This window comes from Epinephelus fuscoguttatus, linkage group LG13, assembly GCF_011397635.1.
Source record: "Epinephelus fuscoguttatus linkage group LG13, E.fuscoguttatus.final_Chr_v1".
Taxonomy (NCBI): Eukaryota; Metazoa; Chordata; class Actinopteri; order Perciformes; family Serranidae; genus Epinephelus; species Epinephelus fuscoguttatus.
The window spans coordinates 43,519,250-43,544,924 of record NC_064764.1 but is presented as its reverse complement, the minus strand read 5'-3'; the positions used below and the strand labels follow the sequence as shown (position 1 = coordinate 43,544,924).

Genomic DNA, 25,675 nt, shown 5'->3' with positions numbered 1-25,675 from the left:
ACACAGACAGACACCACAATCTGAGAGCGCATATCGTAATATGGACACAGACGGAGCACCACAATCTGAGGGCGCAGATGGTAATCTGGATACAGACGGAGCACCACAATCTGAGGGCGCAGATGGTAATCTGGATACAGACGGAGCACCACAATCTGAGGGCACATATCGTAATCTGGACACAGATGGAGCACCACATTATGAGGGTGCAGATTGTAATCTGGACACAGACGGATCACCACAATCTGAGGGTGCAGATTGTAATCTGGACACAGATGGAGCACCATAATCTGAGGGCGCAGATCGTAATGTGGACACAGACCTGGACACAAACAGAGCACCACAATCTGAGGGTGCAGATCGTAATCTGGACACAGATGGAGCACCACAATCTGAGGGTGCAGATCGTAATCTGGACACAGATGGAGCACCACATTATGAGGGCGCAGATTGTAATGTGGACACAGACCTAGACACAAACAGAGCACCACAATCTGAGGGCCCAGATGGTAATCTGGATACAGACGGAGCACCACAATCTGAGGGCGCAGATGGTAATCTGGATACAGACGGAGCACCACAATCTGAGGGCACATATCGTAATCTGGACACAGATGGAGCACCACATTATGAGGGTGCAGATTGTAATCTGGACACAGACGGATCACCACAATCTGAGGGTGCAGATTGTAATCTGGACACAGATGGAGCACCATAATCTGAGGGCGCAGATCGTAATGTGGACACAGACCTGGACACAAACAGAGCACCACAATCTGAGGGTGCAGATCGTAATCTGGACACAGATGGAGCACCACAATCTGAGGGTGCAGATCGTAATCTGGACACAGATGGAGCACCACATTATGAGGGCGCAGATCGTAATGTGGACACAGACCTAGACACAAACAGAGCACCACAATCTGAGGGCCCAGATCGTAATCTGGACACAGACGGAGCACCACAATCTGAGGGTGCATATCGTAATCTGGACACAGATGGAGCACCACATTATGAGGGTGCAGATCGACATCTGGACACAGACGGAGCACCACAATCTGAGGGCGCAGATCATAATCTGGACACAGACGGAGCACCACATTCTGAGGGCGCAGATGGTAATCCGGACACAGGCGGAGCATGCCTGAGGAGGTATATCGTATTATCTGCCTGTGCTGCGTTCAAGGGCCCACAGAAACCTAATTAAGTAAATAAATAACTGTGCGTCATGTAAAATCAGATGTGATATTTCCACACTCAGCTCACAGTTTGAGGTTTGTGGTGTTTAATGGATCGTTTCTTCTTCACTGTGTTAGAAGGAAACGTTGAACCTGTCACTGCGACGTCAAGTGGTAGCGATGAAAGAGCAGTCATCACAACAGTTAAACCATCAAATACTTTAAATATAATAATCTAATGTTTATTTTTTAAGATTATAACTTTAAAATACTTAATTTAATCAAACATAGACGTGGATACAAAGCTTTTTCACACATCACTCCTTTATTCAGATTTGATATATAAATGGTCAGACATTTAAAAACAGACTTAACTTTCTACTTTTACCGTACAAGATGTTTCCCTGAGAGCTTTACTGCATTTTAAAAAATAAACTGTAAATATATACTGTAAAATCTAATGCAGTCCAACACAGCAGCTTGCGAGCCTGACTACCAACAGGATGGTATCTGACTATCAACAGGATGGTATCTGACTATAAACAGGATGGTATCTGACTACCAACAGGATGGTATCAGACTATCAACAGGATGGTATCAGACTACCAACAGGATGGTATCAGGCTATCAACAGGATGGTATCTGACTACCAACAGGATGGTATCTGACTATCAACAGGATGGCATCTGACTACCAACAGGATGGTATCAGGCTATCAACAGGATGGTATCTGACTATAAACAGGATGGCATCTGACTATCAACAGGATGGTATCTGACTACCAACAGGATGGTATCTGACTATCAACAGGATGCTATCTGACTACCAACAGGATGGTATCAGACTATCAAAAGGATGGTATCTGACTATCAACAGGATGGTATCTGACTACCAACAGGATGGTATCTGAATATCAACAGGATGGTATCTGACTATCAAAAGGATGGTATCTGACTATCAACAGGATGGTATCTGACTACCAACAGGATGGTATCTGAATATCAACAGGATGGTATCTGACTATCGACAGGATGGTATCTGAATATCGACAGGATGGTATCTGACTATCGACAGGATGGTATCCAACCATCGACAGGATGGTATCTGACTACCAACAGGATGGTATCAGGCTATCAACAGGATGGTATCAGACTATCAACAGGATGGCATCAGGCTATCAACAGGATGGTATCAGACTATCAACAGGATGGCATCTGACTATCAACAGGATGGTATCTGACTATCAACAGGATGGTATGTGACTATCAACAGGATGGTATCAGGCTATCAACAGGATGGTATCTGACTATCAACAGGATGGTATGTGACTATCAACAGGATGGTATCAGACCATAAACAGGATGGTATCAGACTATCAACAGGATGGCATCAGACCATAAACAGGATGGTATCAGACTATCAACAGGATGGCATCAGGCTATCAACAGGATGGTATCAGACTATCAACAGGATGGCATCTGACTATCAACAGGATGGTATCTGACTATCAACAGGATGGTATGTGACTATCAACAGGATGGTATCAGGCTATCAACAGGATGGTATCTGACTATCAACAGGATGGTATCAGACTATCAACAGGATGGTATCAGACCATAAACAGGATGGTATCAGACTATCAACAGGATGGTATCAGACTACCAACAGGATGGTATCTGACTATCAACAGGATGGTATCTGACTATCAACAGGATGGTATGTGACTACCAACAGGATGGTATCTGACTATCAACAGGATGGTATCAGACCATAAACAGGATGGTATCAGACTATCAACAGGATGGTATCAGACTACCAACAGGATGGTATCTGACTATCAACAGGATGGTATCTGACTATCAACAGGATGGTATCAGACCATAAACAGGATGGTATCAGACTATCAACAAAATGGTATCCGACCATCGACAGGATGGTATCAGACTATCAACAGGATGGTATCACCACCAGTGTGAATATTGTCTCTGTGCTTGTAAGAGGGATGCAACACACGATTATTTCCATAGTTGATTAATTGTCGATTGTTTTGATCAGTAAATGTTTCATCTATAAAATGTTTCTCTGAATGACGTCCTCACAGATGTTCAGTTTACTGTCACAGAGGAAAGAAACCAGGAAATACTCAGTCTGAGAAATTAAATAATTATCAAATGAGTTGATTAATTTAATAGTTGGAAACTGACTGATTAATTGCTGCTGTGAACGAGTCAGTGAGAGGTGTTTCTAATAATCTTCCTCCTTTGTGTTTGTGACTTTATAAATGTCTCTGACAGTGTTGGACTGACGTGGTCACTGAACACATCATCTGACGGAGTGTTTGAACGACCTCATATTGAACTGTGTGTTGGACACGTGGACGCAGATGTTACAGAAGACTGAACTGAATTTGTCCACATATAGTTTTGGGTTAAATTCCAGCAGGATATTTATGCCTCAGGTTCGACATGGATCCATGAAAGAAAAGTTACGGCTGTAAAATAATACTTAAATAAAACAGATGCCTCATTATTGAAGCAATAACACATCGCTGAATAACGCTCATTGGAGAATAAAGACATGACGGACACTGACTAACAGCACATTACTGGAGCTGAATGTAGCTGCTGACTTACAAACATTAAGTCTCTGTAAAAGGAGTGTTGGACCCTGAACGCATCCTGGTGATGTCACTGCACGACTTCACATGCACACAGTGCAAGACAGACTACTGAAACACATTAAAGGAGGTCGGTGTTAGAAGGTGCTGTTCTGTCGAGCCAGAATGTAATCCATCTTCTTTTTCCTTTTAGGTTTGAAGAGGACGTACAGGAAAGCAGAGACCACAGACAGGAAGCAGGACACGCCCACCGCAGCTACCACCAGCCATGTAAATGTGGAGTCTGCAGAGAGAAGAGGAGGCGAGTGATTCAGAGGGTTAGGGTCGTCTAGATCATCACTAAGGATCATGTCAGTGTCAGGAGACATTAGTCTCTATGTTCATTGGTTATTTACTAAGATCTATTTGTCTCCGTTGTTAAAACAGAATCAGACGTGGTCAAAAACACAAACAGTCGGACATTAAGACTGTAAACAAGACAACAAAGTCAAGATAGAACATAATGGTCTGTACAGTTGGACATCTTTGAGGTTTTTACACTGGTGCTAAAACGATTCTTTTAAAGCGGCACTGTTCCATAAACGGTGTCTTAACTTATACTTAAAATAAAAACAGGCACAAAATGACCTTCAACAATATTAAAGAACAGCTGCTTTAATGCAAAGAAAAATTTAAACAGTATAGCCTACTGTTAACTGTGTAAAATACACTTAAGCATATAAATATGAATTAATATAAAACACTAGGGCTGTAGTCTCCTGGTCAACTAGTTGATTATTTGGTCGCTGTGCTCTCGTCCGACCAAATTCTCATTAGTCAAATAATCGCCGTGTTACTTTCATAAGGACAAAAGTGCTACATCAACAACTTTCCAGGATTAATCCATTATTTCCTGCGGCGGGGGGACAGGCTAAGTTACCTGTGAAAATTGGGGTGTTTTCAAAACACCCCCATTGTTGACAGAAAGTTGGACTCGCCCACCCTCACGCTCAGCGTCGCGGTGACGCAGACCTCCTGTCTGTCTCTGTAAACTGACACCATTTCCCTCAGTGGAAACGAAGCTTGTATTTACTGTACTTCACAGATAAGAAACAATAAATTATGAAGACAATAAAGCCTCCACTAAAATAGCATTTTAAGTCTTGTGTGTGATTTATCCTTCAGGGATTTATACTTCAGGATTTATCCTGGCTTCATATGAGCAGAGGAAATCTCAGCTCGTCACTAGGCTAATGTATACAATGTAAAATGCCATAGGCTGGCGCTAATAATGTTAGCATGTTGTATTTGTTTGGAAAACGTGTTTAGTATAAGACAGTTGTTTTGTCAGTGAATGTTGTGAGTTGTAATGGAGCCAAATTATGTGCCATTACCTTTGTTACATGTTGCTGTTGTCCCTGGTTTTATATGAGAAGAGGAAAAGATCGCTAGCTGCTAGGCTAATGTATACAATGTAAAACGCCATAGACTTGTGCTAATAACGTTAGCATGTTGTTTTTGTTTGGAAAACGTGTTTAGTATAAGACAGTTGTTTTGTTGGTGAATGTTGTGAGTTGTAATGGAGCCAAATTATGTACCATTACCTTTGTTACATGTTGCTGTTGTCCCTGGTTTTATATGAGAAGAGGGAAAGATCGCTAGACGCTAGGCTAATTTATACAATGTAAAATGCCATAGGCTTGTGCTAATAACGTTAGCATGTTGTATTTGTGGGGAAATGTGTCCAGATAAAGACAAGTGTTTGTCTGTGAATGCTATGATTTATAGTGAAGCTGATTTGCGTACTTGTGTTTGAAATTGTCTCTATTAAGCCATGTTTAATGTGTGTTTAATGTGTGTTTTGAATCAACTATATAAATAAAGTTTGATTTGAACTAAACTTTACAGCACTTAACACAGTCCTCCACTGCAGACTAGTGTTTTAGAGGTGTAACTGCAGAGTGACACAGACACACCACCACAGAAGTAAAAATAACGTGCAGATTTTTTTTTCCTACAACTGATCGATTAATTAAAGGTTATGTGCGACTTTAGTCGACCAAGATTTTCTTTGGTTGACTACAGCCCTACAAAACACCATCAGAAAATTTACATAATGAATAAAACCTGATAAACAACAACAATAATCTCACTCCAGAACAACAGCCACAGATAGAAAGAATGAACTTTGTTATCACAGTTGGTCCACCTTAACAGTCCACCCTAACCGTCCACCTTAACAGTCCACCTTAACAGTCCACCCTAACCGTCCACCTTGACAGTCCATCTTAACAGTCCACCTTACTAGTGAGCCTTGTCAGGTTCTAATTGGAGGCTAACTTTGCTTGCTAACGTCGGGGCTAGTGCACCAGACTTTGAAGCCAATCTAACACAGCGGCTTAAGCGTTTGGCTTCCTGGAAGAGGGATCCCTCCTCAGTTGCTCTTCCTGAGGTTTCTACTGTTTTTTCCCCGTTAAAGGGTTTTTGGGGAGTTTTTCCTGATCAGCTGTGAGGGTCATAAGGACAGAGGGATGTCGTATGCTGTAAAGCCCTGTGAGGCAAATTGTGATTTGTGATATTGGGCTTTATAAATAAAATTGATTGATTGATTGATGTGAGGCTGTTGAAAAGATTTTTCCCGTTGACTTCCATCAGGACACAGATGTCTGTTTTGAGTCTCGTAACTTTAATTAACATCTTGTTTCACTGGGTACGGTTACATGATGGCTTCTCAAGAATTAAAGTCTTTCCAGGTAGTTCACATGGGAAATATTCATTTCGAATGAGGGTTTACACTGAGATCAGTTTAATTGCCTTTATTCGGGTCCACACAAGGTTTGGGGCAGGGAAGGTTTCTGATTGGATAGGGGGCGGGGCGGATGTTACGTGTTTACGTTTACCGGAAGAAAACACTGTAGTCCTCGCTCCGGATAACAAGATGCTTGACGACGCCGTGCTTAGTGCCTTTTTCGGGCTTGTTTTGCTTATATTCTTTAAGCAGCAGTACGACAACAACCTTGTTCTGCTAATGTTTAATTTGTGTTGTGATTCGATCTCATCCACTGCGTCCTGAAATCCAGTGATAGTCAAAGTGCTTCAGTGGCCATACACATGCACATACACACACACACACACACACACACACACACACACACACACCTTCTAGCTGAAGCTGTGCGACCACTTCCTGTCTCCCTCCTCGATTCTGAGCGACACACTTCAGCACCGTTTTCACGTCTTGTTCTGTCATCTCGACCACAATGAGCCTCATCTCAATGTGGCAGCCATCAGACACTCTGGTTACCCTGGAAACAAGAGACAGACACTGTGGCTAACATGGAAACGTGAGACAGACACTGTGGTTACCATGGAAACGTGAGGCAGACATGGTATGACTGCGGTGGGTCAGGAGATGTATATAAAATAATATTCTGATGTCATCAGCTGACATCACATGGTTTTCTGTTAAAAGTTAAAATATTCAATTCATCAGATTCAGATCATTTCAAATCAAATTGATCTTTATTTGTAAGCAATAATAATAGTATTTGATAACAAAGATAATAATGACCGGATGTCGATTTATCAAATCTGAGATTAATGTTTTAACGCAGGCTCATTTCCACAGATGTGAAGCTTTAACCGCGTTAATCTCAGCGGTCTTTAAATTATTAAGTCTTCGTTCCTCAGAGGCTGTGACGTAACTGTTCACTTCCTTTTCTCCGTTTTGCTGCTGTTATCATACAACCAACATTTAGTTATAATTTATTCAGTTTTATTGCTTCTCTGAATTTTATCTCCTTTATAAAATAATTCCTTGTAAAGTTTAAAGTTTTATTTCTCTGAGTCTCTGCAAGACGTCTCCCATCGAGTGATATTGATATCAGATGAATCGGGAGCTCTCCGTGTCAGCGTGGGTTCTCTCCAGGTGCTCCAGCTTCCTCCAACAGTCCAAAGACATGCAGGTTAATTGGTGACTCTAAATTGTCCGTAGGTGTGAATGTGAGCGTGAATGGTTGTCTGTCTCTATGTGTCAGCCCTGCGATAGTCTGGCGACCTGTCCAGGGTGAATCCTGCCTCTCGCCCGATGTAGCTGGGATAGGCTCCAGTCCCCCCCCGCGACCCTCAAGAGGATGAAGCGGTTAGAAGATGAATGAATGGATACCCAGGATGGTACCCAGGGTGATACCCAGGGTGATACCCAGGGTGATTAATAGGGTGATACCGAGGGTGATACCCAGGGTGATACCCAGGGTGATTAATAGGGTGATACCGAGGGTGATACCCAGGGTGATACCCAGGATGATATCGAGGGTGACACCCAGGGTGATACCCAGGGTGATATCGAGGGTGGTACTGAGGGTGATACCCAGGATGATACCGAGGATGATACCCAGAGTGATACCCAGGATGATATCGAGGGTGATACTGAGGGTGATACCCAGGATGATACCCAGGGTGATACCCAGGGTGATACCCAGGATGATATCGAGGGTGATACTGAGGGTGATACCCAGGGTGATACCCAGGATGATATCGAGGGTGATACTGAGGGTGATACCCAGGGTGATACCCAGGATGATATCGAGGGTGATACCCAGGGTGATACCCAGGATGATATCGAGGGTGATACTGAGGGTGATACCCAGGGTGATACCCAGGATGATATCGAGGGTGATACTGAGGGTGATACCCAGAGTGATACCCTGGATGATATTGAGGGTTAAACCGAGGGTCATACCCAGGATGATACAGAGGGTGATACCAGGGGTGATACCCAGGATGATATCGAGGGTGATACTGAGGGTGATACCCAGGATGATATCGAGGGTGATACTGAGGGTGATACCCAGGGTGATACCCAGGATGATATCGAGGGTGATACTGAGGGTGATACCCAGGGTGATACCCTGGATGATATTGAGGGTTAAACCGAGGGTCATACCCAGGATGATACAGAGGGTGATACCAGGGGTCGCGTTAACCGGATATTCTCGATCATTGACCGTTTTTTTACAACAATGACCACAATCTGAAGGCCGTCGGTCATTTTGACTGGTTGCAATTACCACCCCTGCCCACATGGCGGAGGAGTGCACAGTCAGTGGCTGCTGTTTTCACACTGCAGAGAAAAAGTCATTCATCTGCTTCATGTAGCGTTGTTGAGTCCTGGACACACTGGACGCGTAGTGCCGCCGAAGTCCTGCAAGTGTACTCGCAGGTGCTTGACAGGCAGCGCATTTCTCCTGCGCTCTCCGCACTGGTTAAACATCGACTCCACGCATCTGTTCCCATCAGTACTCGTTTTTTCATTTCAACAGGTCATTTTAGACATGGGTAAGTCCATATTTTAATAGTTTTTTATAATGTAATAAGTTAATTACAATTTGTCATCGCATGTCCACGTATTGAGCGTGTTGGATAAACACTGAATGAATAGAGCATATTGTTCTGACCATTTTATTTATGTACTTACGTCTGTAGGCTTGGTGACACAAATTAAAATTGTAATGAAGTGATTAGGGTATTGAAAAATGTGTTCAGTTATGCACTGTTGTGTTTTTTTAAATTATAAACACGGTATTTTCTCCTCACATTCCTCAGTGCGTGCTGTTGTTATTTTATTTTGAAATATGGCCAGATTCTCTCATCTTTTCTGTGTCCGACCTCCTGTTTGGTACGATCCGCTCTATCCAGCTTGACAGAAGTGCTCGTGTGAAAAATAGACCAGATGCCGAACTGAAGTGCTGCCTCCATGGGCACTCCACTCTGCTCAGCGGCCTGTGTGGACAGTCAGATAGGTTAACAGAGGCACCGATTGAAAACTGCCTCCACTGCTGGGTGCTGCGCTTGGGTTCCGTGTCCGGTGTGTCCAGAATGGCACGGGTGTGTGGATGTCTGTTCATCTTTTCGTTCATGTCCTTATTAATGCACACTTTATAACTTGCTTGTTGGATTTATTAAAAACAAACGAATGAAAACTAAATATCTTTGTCTATCTTAAAGGAAAATTAAAATGACAGGTAAAAATAGATTATGACCGGATTTGTATGACCCTGTTGGTCAAAATGACCGGCGACAAAAAAGTCTAGCGTATCGTGTGGGTGATACCCAGGGTGATATTCCAGGATGATACCCTAGGTGATAACCAGGGTGATATTCCAGGATGATACCGAAGGTGATAACCAGGGTGATACCCAGGATGATACCCAGGGTGATAACCAGGATGATAACCAGGATGATACCCAGGGTGACACCCAGGATGATAACCAGGATGATAACCAGGGTGATACCCAGGGTGATAACCAGGGTGATACCCAGGGTGATAACCAGGATGATAACCAGGATGATAACCTGGGTGATTCCCAGGGTCATACCCAGGATGATAACCAGGGTGATACCCAGGGTGATACCCAGGATGATACCCAGGATGATACCCAGGGTGATAACCAGGATGATAACCAGGGTGATAACCAGGATGATAACCAGGATGATAACCAGGGTGATACCCAGGGTGACACCCAGGATGATAACCAGGGTGATAACCAGGGTGATACCCAGGGTGATACCCAGGATGATACCCAGGGTGATAACCAGGATGATACAGAGGATGATAACCAGGGTGATACCCAGGATGATAACCAGGGTGATAACCAGGGTGATACCCAGGGTGACACCCAGAATGATAACCAGGATTATAACCAGGGTGATAACCAGGGTGATACCCAGGGTGACACCCAGGATGATACCCAGGGTGATATCCAGGTTGATAACCAGGATGATAACCAGGGTGATAACCAGGATGATAACCTGGGTGATTCCCAGGGTCATACCCAGGATGATAACCAGGATGATACCCAGGGTGATAACCAGGGTGATACTCAGGATGATAACCAGAGTGATAACCAGGGTGATACCCAGGATGATAACCAGGGTGATAACCAGGGTGATACCCAGGATGATACCCAGGATGATAACCAGGGTGATAACTAGGGTGATAACCAGGGTGATAACCAGGATGATACCCAGGGTGATAACCAGGATGATAACCTGGGTGATTCCCAGGGTCATACCCAGGATGATAACCAGGATGATACCCAGGGTGATAACCAGGATGATACTCAGGATGATAACCAGGGTGATAACCAGGGTGATAACCAGGATGATACCCAGGGTGATAACCAGGATGATACCCAGGATGATATCCAGGGTGATAACCAGGGTGATAACCAGGATGATAACCTGGGTGATTCCCAGGGTCATACCCAGGATGATAACCAGGATGATAACCTGGGTGATTCCCAGGATCATACCCAGGATGATAACCAGGATGATACCCAGGGTGATAACCAGGGTGATACTCAGGATTATAACCAGGGTGATAACCAGGGTGATACCCAGGGTGACACCCAGGATGATACCCAGGTTGATAACCAGGATGATAACCAGGATGATAACCTGGGTGATTCCCAGGGTCATACCCAGGATGATAACCAGGATGATACCCAGGGTGATAACCAGGGTGATACTCAGGATGATAACCTGGGTGATTCCCAGGGTCATACCCAGGATGATAACCAGGATGATACCCAGGGTGATAACCAGGGTGATACTCAGGATGATAACCAGAGTGATAACCAGGGTGATACCCAGGATGATAACCAGGGTGATAACCAGGGTGATACCCAGGATGATACCCAGGATGATAACCAGGGTGATAACCAGGGTGATAACCAGGATGATACCCAGGGTGATAACCAGGATGATAACCTGGGTGATTCCCAGGGTCATACCCAGGATGATAACCAGGATGATACCCAGGGTGATAACCAGGATGATACTCAGGATGATAACCAGGGTGATAACCAGGGTGATACCCAGGATGATACCCAGGGTGATAACCAGGGTGATAACCAGGATGATACCCAGGGTGATACCCAGGATGATACCCAGGGTGATAACCAGGATGATACCCAGGATGATACCCAGGGTGATAACCAGGGTGATAACCAGGGTGATACCCAGGATGATAACCAGGGTGATACCCAGGGTGATAACCAGGGTGATAACCAGGGTGATACCCAGGGTGATAACCAGGATGATACTCAGGATGATAACCAGGGTGATAACCAGGGTGATAACCAGGATGATACCCAGGGTGATAACCAGGATGATACCCAGGATGATATCCAGGGTGATAACCAGGGTGATAACCAGGATGATAAGCTGGGTGATTCCCAGGGTCATACCCAGGATGATAACCAGGATGATAACCTGGGTGATTCCCAGGGTGATACCCAGGGTGATACCCAGGATGATAACCAGGATGATACCCAGGGTGATAACCAGGGTGATACCCAGGATGATAACCAGGATGATACCCAGGATGATAACCAGGATGATACCCAGGGTGATACCCAGGATGATAACCAGGATGATACCCAGGATGATACCCAGGGTGATAACCAGGGTGATAACCAGGGTGATACCCAGGATGATACCCAGGGTGATACCCAGGATGATACCCAGGGTGATAACCAGGGTGATAACCAGGGTGATACCCAGGATGATAACCAGGATGATACCCAGGGTGATACCCAGGGTGATAACCAGGATGATAACCAGGGTGATAACCAGGATGATAACCTGGGTGATACCCAGGATGATAACCAGGATGATAACCAGGGTGATAACCAGGATGATAACCTGGGTGATACCCAGGGTGATAACCAGGGTGATACCCAGGGTGATAACCAGGATGATAACCAGGGTGATAACCAGGATGATAACCTGGGTGATTCCCAGGGTGATACCCAGGATGATAACCAGGATGATAACCAGGGTGATTCCCAGGGTGATACCCAGGATGATAACCAGGATGATAACCAGGGTGATTCCCAGGGTGATACCCAGGATGATACCCAGGGTGATAACCAGGGTGATAACCAGGATGATACCCAGGGTGATACCCAGGATGATACCCAGGGTGATAACCAGGATGATACCCAGGATGATACCCAGGGTGATAACCAGGATGATAACCTGGGTGATTCCCAGGGTCATACCCAGGATGATACCCAGGGTGATAACCAGGGTGATAACCAGGATGATACCCAGGGTGATACCCAGGATGATACCCAGGGTGATAACCAGGATGATACCCAGGATGATACCCAGGGTGATAACCAGGGTGATAACCAGGGTGATACCCAGGATGATAACCAGGGTGATACCCAGGGTGATACCCAGGGTGATAACCAGGGTGATACCCAGGATGATAACCAGGGTGATACCCAGGGTGATAACCAGGATGATACCCAGGGTGATAACCAGGGTGATGCCCAGGATGATACCCAGGGTGATAACCAGGGTGATGCCCAGGATGATAACCAGGGTGATAACCAGGATGATACCCAGGATGATAACCTGGGTGATAACCAGGGTGATAACCAGGGTGATAACCAGGGTGATGCCCAGGATGATAACCAGGGTGATAACCAGGGTGATACCCAGGGTGATAACCAGGATGATACCCAGGGTGATAACCAGGGTGATGCCCAGGATGATACCCAGGGTGATAACCAGGGTGATGCCCAGGATGATAACCAGGGTGATAACCAGGATGATACCCAGGATGATAACCTGGGTGATAACCAGGGTGATAACCAGGGTGATAACCAGGGTGATGCCCAGGATGATAACCAGGGTGATAACCAGGATGATACCCAGGATGATAACCTGGGTGATAACCAGGGTGATAACCAGGGTGATAACCAGGATGATACCCAGGATGATAACCTGGGTGATACCCAGGGTGATAACCAGGGTGATGCCCAGGATGATAACCAGGGTGATAACCAGGATGATACCCAGGATGATACCCAGGGTGATACCCAGGATGATAACCAGGATGATACCCAGGGTGATAACCAGGATGATACCCAGGGTGATAACCAGGATGATACCCAGGATGATAACCTGGGTGATAACCAGGGTGATAACCAGGATGATAACCAGGATGATACCCAGGGTGATAACCAGGGTGATGCCCAGGATGCTAACCAGGATGATAACCAGGATGATACCCAGGGTGATAACCAGGATGATACCCAGGGTGATAACCAGGGTGATGCCCAGGATGATAACCAGGGTGATAACCAGGATGATACCCAGGATGATACCCAGGGTGATACCCAGGATGATAACCAGGGTGATAACCAGGATGATACCCAGGGTGATAACCAGGGTGATAACCAGGGTGATGCCCAGGATGATAACCAGGGTGATAACCAGGATGATACCCAGGATGATAACCAGGATGATAACCAGGATGATACCCAGGATGATATCCAGGGTGATGCCCAGGATGATAACCAGGATGATACCCAGGATGATAACCAGGATGATACCCAGGGTGATAACCAGGATGATACCCAGGGTGATAACCAGGGTGATACCCAGCGTGATACAGAGGGTGATACCCAGGGTGATACCCAGAGTGATAAATATTGACATCTTATCAGATGTTAATATTTACTTTCAACATATTGTACCACAGTAGCCAGAATTATAATTATAATATTATTACTTTCATTAATGTTGTTGTAAGCTATTAACATTATTGTCTGTCTCCCTCTCTCTCTCTCTCTCTCTCTCTCTCTCTCTCTCTCTCTCTGTCTCATTGTGTCATGTGGATTACTGTTAATTTATCATGCTGATCTGTTCTGTACGACATCTATTGCACGTCTGTCCGTCCTGGAAGAGGGATCCCTCCTCAGTTGCTCTTCCTGAGGTTTCTACCGTTTTTTCCCAGTTAAAGGGTTTTTTGGGGAGTTTTTCCTGATCAGCTGTGAGGGTCATAAGGACAGAGGGATGTCGTATGCTGTAAAGCCCTGTGAGGCAAATTGTGATTTGTGATATTGGGCTTTATAATTAAAATTGATTGATTGATTGATTGATTGATAACCAGGGTGATACCCAGGATGAGCCCTGTTCAGTATGTATTTAAAAAGTTGTTTTTTTAAATTTAAATTGTAAAATGTGATTGTACTAAAATTCATTTTAAGTTGAGGATTAACCTTTTTCTGCCGCATCAGGATCCCAGAGTACGAAGTTAATTCCTACTTGTAGTTTCGGGGTTTTTTTTGTTCGTGGCAACGTGAAGCTTTGTATGTGTTGAGTTTAAGGTTAAATGAAGTTGTTCAGTCACTTTTCGGACCTCCTGTCTTTATAACGACAGAGTGTATCAGCAGTTACCTCCTTCCTCCCTGCAGAGCCCGCCCATCGAGGTATGATGACTCCACTGATTGGTAGTTGACCAGCCATGTGACCACAGTGGAGTCAGCTGTTTGACACTCAGTGAGCGCCGTACACGACAGCTCCAGTGCTGAACCTTTAGAAGAGTTAATATAGAGTTAATATAAACATCCTGTCTGTTTGTTAACACGTGTTTAACGAACCTTTCTATCACTCACCATGTGAAGTTTCAAAGATGGAGCCGTTCAGCGGGGACACGATCACAGGAGGTCGAATCATCGGCGCTAAGACACGAGGAGACACGTTAAAGTTCTAACTTCAATTTTATCATCCTGACATATAAAAATAAAAATAAATAAATAAATAAACTCACTGTTGGCAGTGCTGCTGCTGATCGGTCCAGGGTCAGAGGTTGACAACAGGTCAGGTTCAGTGACTTCAGGCTCCCAATCTTTATTTATGTTAAAACAAACAAAAAAAAACTTACTTATAAGAACAACAACTACAGAAACAACAATAAGACTATGATGGTACTGATTGATGGCACGTCACAGTGTTTTGTGTGAGACAGTCATCTGGGTTGTGTGTTACACCTGTCCCACCAGCAGAGGGTGACACAGGCCAACTAATGATGTCTCTTATTGACTAATGTTTTCTGATTACTATGATCCTGTAACTACAATTTATGCATGATAGTTGTTTTGTCTAAATTTGTGATTTTTTTCTTTTTTTATATAAAAAATGTATTTTTATCATGAACCTGTGAAACAATAAAGAAAAATGAAAAGATATTTACATTCATCCAGAAAACAAGTTAACACCTTACAGGTGATACAGATGGAGACATAGATGTAGATAAGGACCGTCCACACCAAGAATGATCATTATAAATATACTGTTTAAAAAATCGTCCACACGACAACAGTAACGATGAGCGCTGTGGAAAACAACATCGTTAGGATAGTGTTCAGAGCAGTGTGATAAACAACAGGAAGCATAAACTGTGCGCTCGGCTGTCGGTGTTCGCAGGACGTTGGTATGGTCATGGTTATAGTTATGGTTCCAGTTGTCCTTTACTCTACACTCATAAATCAAAGAGTCACCCACCTTCTACACGGAGCACGATGGTTCTGCTGACTTTGTACGACTGGTTGTTGATTAGCGCTCTGAGCTGACAGGTGTAGACACCTGCATGGGACCGCCTCACAGTGGGGATTATGAGTTTACCTCTGTTCTGGCTGAAGGAGCTCGCTCTGCCCGGCCGAGGCGAGGTGGGACTGGAGTCCTGTCAGGAAACAACACACTGCATCACTTACAGGAAACACTGAGAGCGTTCGACTCTATCCGAGGCCATCTGAGGTCCAAAGAGTCACAGATCTGGTGCTGTGTGAGTTTAAAGTCTGAGGTATTCATAAAATGGGAGGATGATTAGTGTGTTACAGTGTGAGGTCTGACATCAGACCTCCACCAGCAGGAAGTGAAATGATATATAACCAGTCTGCCCTGTAGAGCTCGTACCCGCTGACATCACAGTATCTGACAATGATAAATAGATTTTACTTTAAACACTGTTAGGCTGAGGATGTCGTTACGCTCTCTGACCTTGTGCCACTCGATCCGTCTTCCCGTCTTGTTGAAGTGACTCAGAGATGGACATGAGAGTCTCAGATTCTCTCCAACCACGGCTCGGACTGGATATGACACTTTCTCCATGTCAACGGCATTTGACTCATACACCTGCAGCCTGATACTCCCAGTTACACAGTAGGTTTCATTTCTGGAGACAAAATGGGGACAAAATTCTTCAGTCGCAGGAAACAAGAAGGTGTAGCTCCTAAAAAAAATCATTCTTCAACCAGAAAGTTCGAATCCTGATGATGGTGCTGAGAAATCTGCTGTCTGTACATTAACCTCCGCGGCAACAGAGGGACGACTTAGAAAAGATGTGATATAAATCTGATTATACAACAGTTAGTTCCGGCCCTGCAATCTGATTGGTCGAGAGACAGTAAAACCGTGACGATATTGGAGTACAACATCACGGTTATTTCACTGTGTATGTATCACTCCACCTCACAGCTGATTGCAATCAACAATCAAATCAAAGCTGACGGTTAGTGTCAGTGAGCTCAGCAGTTGCGTTGTAGGCTAATTAATTCATCCACTGTCAAACAGCCAAAAATATGGATTTATTTCCTAAAATAAGTTTTGAATTGAACTATGAATGGTCATCAGAGGAAGATGAGGGAGAGGAGAAGCTGAATCCATCTGAGCACACATCCAGGTTTGTCAGTGTTTCATCAGCGGAGCTCAATGACTTGGAGAAAAGCAACATACTGTCAGATCAGAAGGCAGAGTCGGCTGTGCCTGTGAAGCCACAGTCCACCATGCAGTCACCACAGACTTATTTCACCGGCTGCACAATTAATGGAAACGTGCAGATAAATGTGTATAAAGAGTAAGTGCCTGGCGCACCATGTCTGCGTTACATAGCCACGGTGACAGCGGAGTCCTGAGGGAACTATTTTTGTTGGCGGAAGACAAATAAAATGCTTAAATTATCTATTTTGTCCTCATTTTTCAACATTTCTTAATCAGCCTTGCTTATTTAACTGTTGAACTGTAGTATAAAAGCAATATCACACTTGAGCTCGTGATGTTGTACTGTGATATCGTCACGGCTGTGATTCAGTCATAGGCACGAGGCCGCAGTACAACAAGTATCAAGTATCACAGTGCAACATCACTCCCTCTCGTGTGATATTGCTTAATCATCAAATGAATTCAGATTAACATTTCCCACCATGTGATCGTCACCACAACAACAAGCAGTCAGAAGAAGACGTATAGAAAAATGTGAAATACTTAACTTACTGAAAAAAATCTACTTTTGAGTATATATATCATCAGAATATTTATTTATTCAGTTGTCACATGGTGTGGTGGATTTTTTGGAGAAAAAGCTGAAGGCCCATTGCACTGACGCACACATGTACGTCGGTTGTTTTAAACACGAACTAAAAACACTAAACACTAAAAACACTCTGAGGCGAGTCAGACTGTTTGGACGCTGCTACTCTGACTTTGATTTGATTTTAGAGCATTGAAGTGAGCAAAGAGATGGAGAGACACCACGGTGGATGAGCTGAGGTTAGCGCTGTTAGCTTAGCCTAAACCTTTATTAACAGTTTGGTTGTAATTCTGCAGTGCTGAACGAAAACAACTCCCGCTGCCAGCAGCTGCTACAGATCCATCACATTTCATCACATTTCATCACATCAGATACTGAAAATAACGAACATAAACAGACCGACCACCTGTCGTCTATCAAGGAGGATGTCTGACATCTGCGGAGTTTTGATGAGCTATACTGTATGTGACTTTAAATACAAGATGAAGTGACCGCTGCTTCTCAGTGTTTCTCTCCCTCCTGCCTGATGTCACCTTATCGGCTGCTCTGATGGAAAAGTACAGAAAATAAAGATGGTGTCTGTAAATAACACAATCTTGACCCCGCCCACATATTTCAGCGACCGACCGCCGGTCCTATGGTGACACCCACTGTACGTCATCAGAGCTCCAGCTGAGCATCAAATAAGGCGTGTTAGTTATTCCTGTCAGTGTGTTTGTGCCTTTAAAGGAAATGATGTCGTCCTAGATTTATCAGTGCTGCACTTGGAATAAAATACACAATTACTGTGTTGGCTGTAAGAACAGGTGAGTTTTAATGTTACCTGTAAGAACAGATATATTCCCCTGAGTCTGAAGCCTGAGCTGGGAGGAACCACAGCTGGTTGTTATGCTGCTGAATGCGCCCCTCGCTGTGATAGGCCGCGCCCTCTGGCCCGTTGTCCTTGGTGATGAGGTACTTCGCTGTTGGGAGGGCAATGTTGTGTTCTCGGAGCACGGTCTCAAACATGGGGAATAAGAGGATTATGGCCTCGCCCTCCACTCTCAAAATGTTCAGCTCTGTAGACACCAGCGAGCAGCCGTCTGGAGACGAAATCATTCAAATAAAAACTTTATTATTATGGTTACAGAAACACGTCGTTTACCTGTCGAGCCAAAATCTGTTCACTCTTTAAATACAGGAGAGTCTGAAACTATCGAAGTTTAACTCAGTGATGTTTTTATAATGTGCACTGACATCATGCAGAGCATGCTCACCTTTGACTGACAGAGGAATCAGAGGAGGATTTCCATAAACGTGTTGGACGATGACCACAAACATAAATGCCAAACGCGCCATGACAACGTCTGCAGGGACACAGAGAGAGATCAACCATCAGCTGACATAATGGTGTCGAACCAATGAGCCGACACAGACAGCTGCAGGTGTTCAGGTGGTTTCAAGTTTCAGGTTTAATATTCAAAATTTAAAAGAACAAACAGCAGTAAATTCACTCACAGTGAGGACGACACAATAATTAAACTCCTTCAGACTGCAGGAGGCAAACGGACACCTGATGTTTCCTCCACCAGCTCAGAGTTTAAATGACGGCTGGCTTTAATTTAAACTCTTCTGTGGATTGTAAAACTTGTGACATCACATGAGGCATCACCGAAACACTCCCGTTCAGCCCGCCCCCATCAGCGGCCAAATATAACCACGGGGCTTTACCATGAGTCACTTTAAGGCCACTGATATTAAAGGTCAGCAAATCTGATCACTCACAGTGATGATGGGAAAACACACACGTTTTTATTTATATATGTTTTTAATTTATGATTAAAATACAAACCTTTAACAGAATTAATGGATAATTTTAAAGATTAGAAAAGTTCATTTTTTATCTGTGTTCTGATTTATGGTGGCAGAGCTTCACCATAAATGGTCTCATAAAAAAAAAAAAATCATGAACTGTGCTTTAAGTAGAAAATATAATCAGTTGTATTAAAAAGTAGAAATAGTAAAAAATAATGTTAAAAGTTTAAAAATATATACAAAATAGTTTCGTTATATTTCGACTTTAAATCATTTTTAATTTTGATGAAATATCTTGGAAAATATTGATAGTTAATTTACATTTACATCATTTTTAGTTTTTCCTCCTGGTGTCAGATATTGATTTATTTTAAAGGTATCGACATTACACAGTTTAAAAACACTGATCACAATAAAACTGTTTCAGATATTCACTATCAATATTCATTTGATAAAAAAAACTGTACACACACACACACACACACACACACAGCAGGAGAGAGTACTCACAGTGTCCAGGTGAGCGTGGCGACCCCGGCAGTGTGACGGTCAGACAGACGTGGTGACTGTCAGACAGACGTGGTGACGGTGGCAAGCGCAGCTTCATGTGGTCGGTGTCCTGACAGCTCAGAGGGAACCTTCGCTCTCTTTTTAAAGTTTCCTCTGAGATGGAAATTTCTCAGGTTTCTCAATGTAACACAGCAAACTGTACAACTCACCACACACAGCTGCTGACTCCTCTCACACACACACACACACACGCAAACACACACACACACACGCTGTACATTGTGGGCGGAGCTGCCAGTATTTAATTCTGATAAAAATAAAAAAAAAGTTGGAGTGTTTACGACTGTTGTGGACGTTTGTCTGACATCATCTGTCTCTGACGTCAGTGGAGGACATCTCCATGTTTGTTTTAGCACAACACACACACACGCATACACATACACACACACACACACACACACACACACACACACACACACACACACACACACAGATGATGAGTTGGGGAGGTTTCCTCCTCCTCCTACATTATGAAACCACCCTCCGACCAGCAAAGGTCTCCACACACAGACAGTTTGGATTTTATTTGCTCAGTATTAGAGGGACGAAGAATTTAATGTTAGTTTTTTAGTCTGTGGTCACAGTGTGTTTATTTGTTTGTGTACTGAAACAGCCAATCACATGACTGAGAACGTGACTACGAACACTAGTTGGGTTTCCATCCACCTATTTTTATTTGCATTTTCAACAATTGTGAAAAAAACTTGAATGGAAACACCTGAAATTTGAAAAAAAAGTCAAAATATCGCAAAAAAAGTTTTTTACGCTTGGAGGAGGTGATAAAGTCAGTGTATGGATATTAGGAAAATGCGACTTTTAGCAATGGAAACAGATTTAGCAAATAAACGATGACGTAGGCTACCAGATCCTACTTCTACTTCACTTCTACTCCACGAGTCCACAGTCAAAAAATGGCGGCAGAGGAAGGGAGCGTGAGATATGTCTGGAGCAACAACGAAACTGAATGTTTCCTTCAATTGATAAAAGAAGCGAACATTAATGCCATACTAGATGGAAAACAGCAAAGGAACGCGACCGTGTGTCAAGACCCACAGAAACAAATGATGAATAAAGGCTTTGACAAACCATGGCAAATACTGGCAAATAAGTAAGTAGAAGAGTTTAAAACAACGCTACATGAGTAAGAGGCATCGTATGTCTACCAGCCGAGCAGGAGGGAAAGCTAAAACCAACTTCAGATATTTTCATCAAATGGACGATATTCTTGGACAAAGACTGCTGGTTACGGCTATCAGCCCGTCAATAAACAACTAAGGTAAGGTAACGGTAGTATATTGTGTGAAATATTAGCTACATCTGACTGGTAGCTAGCTAGTTTTAAATCTCCTGATTTCAATGGTAAGGCATAGCTAATAATGTACATTACCTTCATTTCATTAGGTAACGTTAATGGCGAATCGAGCATGGAGGGACACGAGCCTGACAACTTGGACATGCCAGAAGATAATTCAGAAGGTAACATAAGGTTTATAAATTTGAAAACGTTTTAAATGAATTCGCTTAAAATCTGCGATACATTTGGATGGAAACCCAGTTCCTGATACACTGAGTATCTGTGTGTTTGATTTGTTGTTATCAGTATTTGTCATGTTCTTGTGTTGTGATGAAATAAAACTGTATTTTACAGACTTTTGACAAAGATGAAGAACAGTTTTATTTTCTTATGTCGTACATGTTTCACTCTTCAGAACAAGATGGTAAATGGACCTGCACTTATATAGTGCCTTTCTAGACTACGAGTCACATTCACCCATTCACACACACTGGCCGAGGCTACCATACAAGGTGCCACCTGCTACTCAGTTTTAACACACTCACACAACAGAACAGCCATCGGGAGCAATTTGGGGTTCAGTATCTTGCTCAAGGATACTTCGACATGCAGACTGGAGGAGCCGGGGATCGAACCATTTATCTTTTGATTGGTGGACGACCTGCTCTACCTCTGAGCCAGACACATATGGCGTTCAGACACATATTAGAGGCACATGGAGCAGCGTTCACAGACGCCATTTTAACGTTTATAAACTCCAGCTGGCGAAATAAAAACCATCGTCAGATGAAAGGGAGGAGGAGGAGGTGTTCTGTTTTTCTTAGTGAGATGCTAGCAGCGACCTTCGCTCTGCTGCCGCCATACACAGATGGGTTTTGCACCATGCTTATTATGAGCACCACCGCCGCCCAACCTGACCCCCACCTGGACCCTGACCCTCACCGTGACCCTGACCCGGACCCTAGTTAACTAGTTACTCAGCCATGAGTGTTAACATGGAGGCGTGGCTCCACTCTGAGACTGTGGTGACAGTGTCTGCATTGTTTCTTCAGCCTTTCACACTTCATGATTAGTGAATGAATGAAATGTGAGACACTCCCTGTTCTTTTCTGTAAACAAGTACCTGAGCGTGTGCACGTTCATCAGGATCAGTGACATCTGAAACTGGAGGAGGGGCAATCACGCCGTAGCGAATGTTTGGGTGACGCCCACCATGTTGTGAAGAGAAGCTCTGAGCTGCGTTGGTTGTAGTTTATTAAAAGTTCCCCTGTTAACTTGCAACAGGTGTCTGCATCCATCCACGTCGTTATAAGGATGGTAGATACACAGTGCATTGTGGGACAACACACAGGGGCGGTGCATAGACAGTGAGTCGCGTCAACCTGACTGACTGACTGACAGGCTATTTTTTCGTAGCTCAGGTCCGTCAGTTGTAGAGAAAATGTTGGTTTTGAACAGCTGAAAAATCTGAACTAAAGAACTATATTTCATAAAAACATGTTCTGAACTTTAAAAATACATTTTGAGTTTTGGACTTCATGACGCTGCAGAGTTATTCCTTACTGGAAATATTTGAATCACATCAGCTGTGCTGAGGAGCCGTGACACACGAGACGTTGGTGGAGGTTGTAGTTAAATCTGTCCATGTAAACATGATTTTTTACAGCAGAGGTAACAAGACAATTTTATGTGTCAATGTTTTATTAAAAGTTGAGGTTGACTGATGGTGGATTTAAAAAGGCTGATATAATGATGATTGAAGAATGGTTAACCAGCCGATCTGACTCTGCCCCCTGTAAAAAAAAAAAAGTTATTGTAAAAGTAATACTTCACTGAATAAATATGTAAATGTGGAACAGAATTTTTTTTTGCAGTTTTTCAGGTCCACAGTGACATCACCTCGACTTCCTGTACGGAGGCTTCATGTGTAACAGTGATCAGAGATGAGAGACGTCAGGATGATTCTGTCACTTTTATTTGAAATTTGTACTTCAGTTACTTTTGTAACCAGTAAAAATTAAAATATAATTTAAAACAAGACACTTTAGAGTCATTTTGTATTTTCAAAATGCTTTAAATACTTTCCGTTCCCTCAGGGTCTTTTCCAAACTGACTTCTTCGCTCCGTCGTGGAGTTAAACTCCGTTTGTCGTCACCTTCACGGCTGAGCGCAGCTCCGTCATTAAGTGTTGGGTTTAAATATAGCAGCAAACTTTGGGACGTATGTGTAGCACCTGTGAGGCTAAACAGCTCTATAGGACCAGAGACTAGGTTCATCGGAGCAGTTACTGATTTTGCAGATAAGGTGCACGCTATCCCTCGTGGTCATGGTGATTTCAAGAGGCAGACAAGAACGGCGTATGTTGTTGGAGGGCTACAACAATAGCATGTCTTGTCTGTTCCGGGGTCATATGCCAGGGTGGGGAGCATGTGCACATGCGTTGTCTAGTTTAACTCCGATTAAGGTGTATACATGCCGGACAAAATCGAATTCCAATCGCATTATCTGGGTGTCTTTATCGGAGTTGGAGAACTCCGATATTAGTCAGAGTAACGCGTTTACATGCACTTCAGTTTTCCACTTATAGTCGGATTAAGGCAATAATTCGTTTTTTTCAAGTGTCATGTAAACGTACTGAATAAAATGTAGGCTGTAAAGCCACCAGTATACCTCTATGTATATGTAGAATGAGAAGGTGTGTGGACACTCTACTAAATAAATGAGTAAAGAGACCGAGCAACAAGAAAAAATAAATAGTAATGTAAATAATTATAGCAGAATGCACAGCACCAGTACAAACAACTCACAGTAAACGATACCAATATGTACAGTACCAGTACAAACAACTCACAGTAAACGATACCAATATGTACAGTATCAGTACAAACAACAGTAGACTCAGTGGAATTATACCAATATGTAAGGGATACAATGGTGCCCCCACAGGGGGGTCAGAGGGGGGCCGTGGCCACCCCTGGAAAATTGCTTGCCACCCCACTGCCCCCCCCAAGTGGTCCCACCAATTTCCCTGACTGACTGAGGCGCTGGCTCAATGAGGAACTGTAATTTAAATCTCCACCTGTGGGGGCGCTAATGTGCTGAAAGGCGTACAGTCTGACGGAAAGTCAGCAGAAGAAGCAGAAGAGTGCCGCCAAACAGTGTATTTTGAGCGCCACAGCATCACTCACCGTAAGTTAAATTCAATTGAAAAGAAGCCACATTTGTAAACTCTAATCAATATTCAGTCATCTCACACAATGTTGACTCTAATTTCCCCTCTGGCTTCTCCGTTGCCAGAATCTTCTCTCTGCCACGATCCACGGACGGCAAGCTAACGCTGGCAGCTACCTAGCAGCTTGCCGCTTCTAGGTAGTAACCGGTAAGACTTTAGACTTTTATTCATCCCACATCGGGGAAATTCACTTGTCAGTACATTAATGCTGTAAGCAGTATCAGCCGGAGCCTTTGTGTTATCATGGCTTTCTATCATACAAAACCCAAAACCAGTGAAGTTGGCACGTTGTGTAAACCGTAAATAAAAACAGAATACAATGATTTGCAAATCCTTTTCAACCTATATTCAATTGAATACACTGCAAAGACAAGTTACTTAATGTTCGAACAGGTAAACTTTGTAATTTTTTGCAAATATTAGCTCATTTGGAATTTGATGCCTGCAACATGTTTCAAAAAAGCTGGCACAAGTGGCAAAAAAGACTGAGAAAGTTGAGGAATGCTCATCAAACACTTATTTGGAACATCCCTCAGGTGAACGGGCTAATTGGGAACAGGTGGGTGCCATGATTGGGTATAAAAGCAGCTTCCCTGAAATGCTCAGTCATTCACAAACAAGGATGGGGCGAGGGTCACCACTTAGTGAACAAATGCGTGAGCTGATTGTCGAACAGTTTAAGAACAACATTCCTCAACGCGCTATTGCAAGAAATTTAGGGATTTCATCATCTACGGTCCGTAATATCGTCAAAAGGTTCAGAGAATCTGGAGAAATCACTGCACGTAAGCAACAAGGCCGAAAACCAACATTGAATGCCTGTGACCTTCGATCCCTCAGGCGG

General features: G+C 43.6%; 1 protein-coding gene across 2 annotated transcripts; it reads right to left on the bottom strand.

The window, feature by feature from the left end:
• Positions 1 to 1,484: 1,484 nt before the first annotated feature.
• On the bottom strand, positions 1,485 to 20,370 carry LOC125899699 (interleukin-1 receptor type 2). 2 transcript variants are annotated; one of them, XM_049594175.1, is made up of 10 exons: positions 20,246 to 20,370; positions 19,198 to 19,287; positions 18,765 to 19,023; positions 16,633 to 16,807; positions 16,138 to 16,315; positions 15,404 to 15,481; positions 15,249 to 15,314; positions 15,031 to 15,166; positions 6,934 to 7,079; positions 1,485 to 4,078 (listed from the first exon to the last, which is right to left on the bottom strand). In XM_049594175.1, exons 1-10 carry the CDS (start codon positions 20,340 to 20,342, stop codon positions 3,933 to 3,935), a joined length of 1,371 nt encoding a protein of 456 aa, XP_049450132.1. In that variant the 5' UTR covers positions 20,343 to 20,370; the 3' UTR covers positions 1,485 to 3,932. The 2 variants fall into 2 exon arrangements, with proteins under 2 accessions (XP_049450132.1, XP_049450133.1); XM_049594176.1 differs by lacking the exon at positions 20,246 to 20,370 and adding an exon at positions 19,439 to 19,563.
• Positions 20,371 to 25,675: the final 5,305 nt, after the last annotated feature.

Bases quoted from the DNA above. Each gene is read 5' to 3' on its own strand.
- LOC125899699 (XM_049594175.1), bottom strand. From the start codon at position 20,342: ATGAAGCTGCGCTTGCCACCGTCACCACGTCTGTCTGACAGTCACCAC. The intron at 15,315-15,403 runs GTGAGTTTATTT...CTCGTGTCTTAG, and splicing joins CAGCAGCAGCACTGCCAACA to CGCCGATGATTCGACCTCCT. The intron at 15,167-15,248 runs GTGAGTGATAGA...ACTCTTCTAAAG, and splicing joins CATCTTTGAAACTTCACATG to GTTCAGCACTGGAGCTGTCG.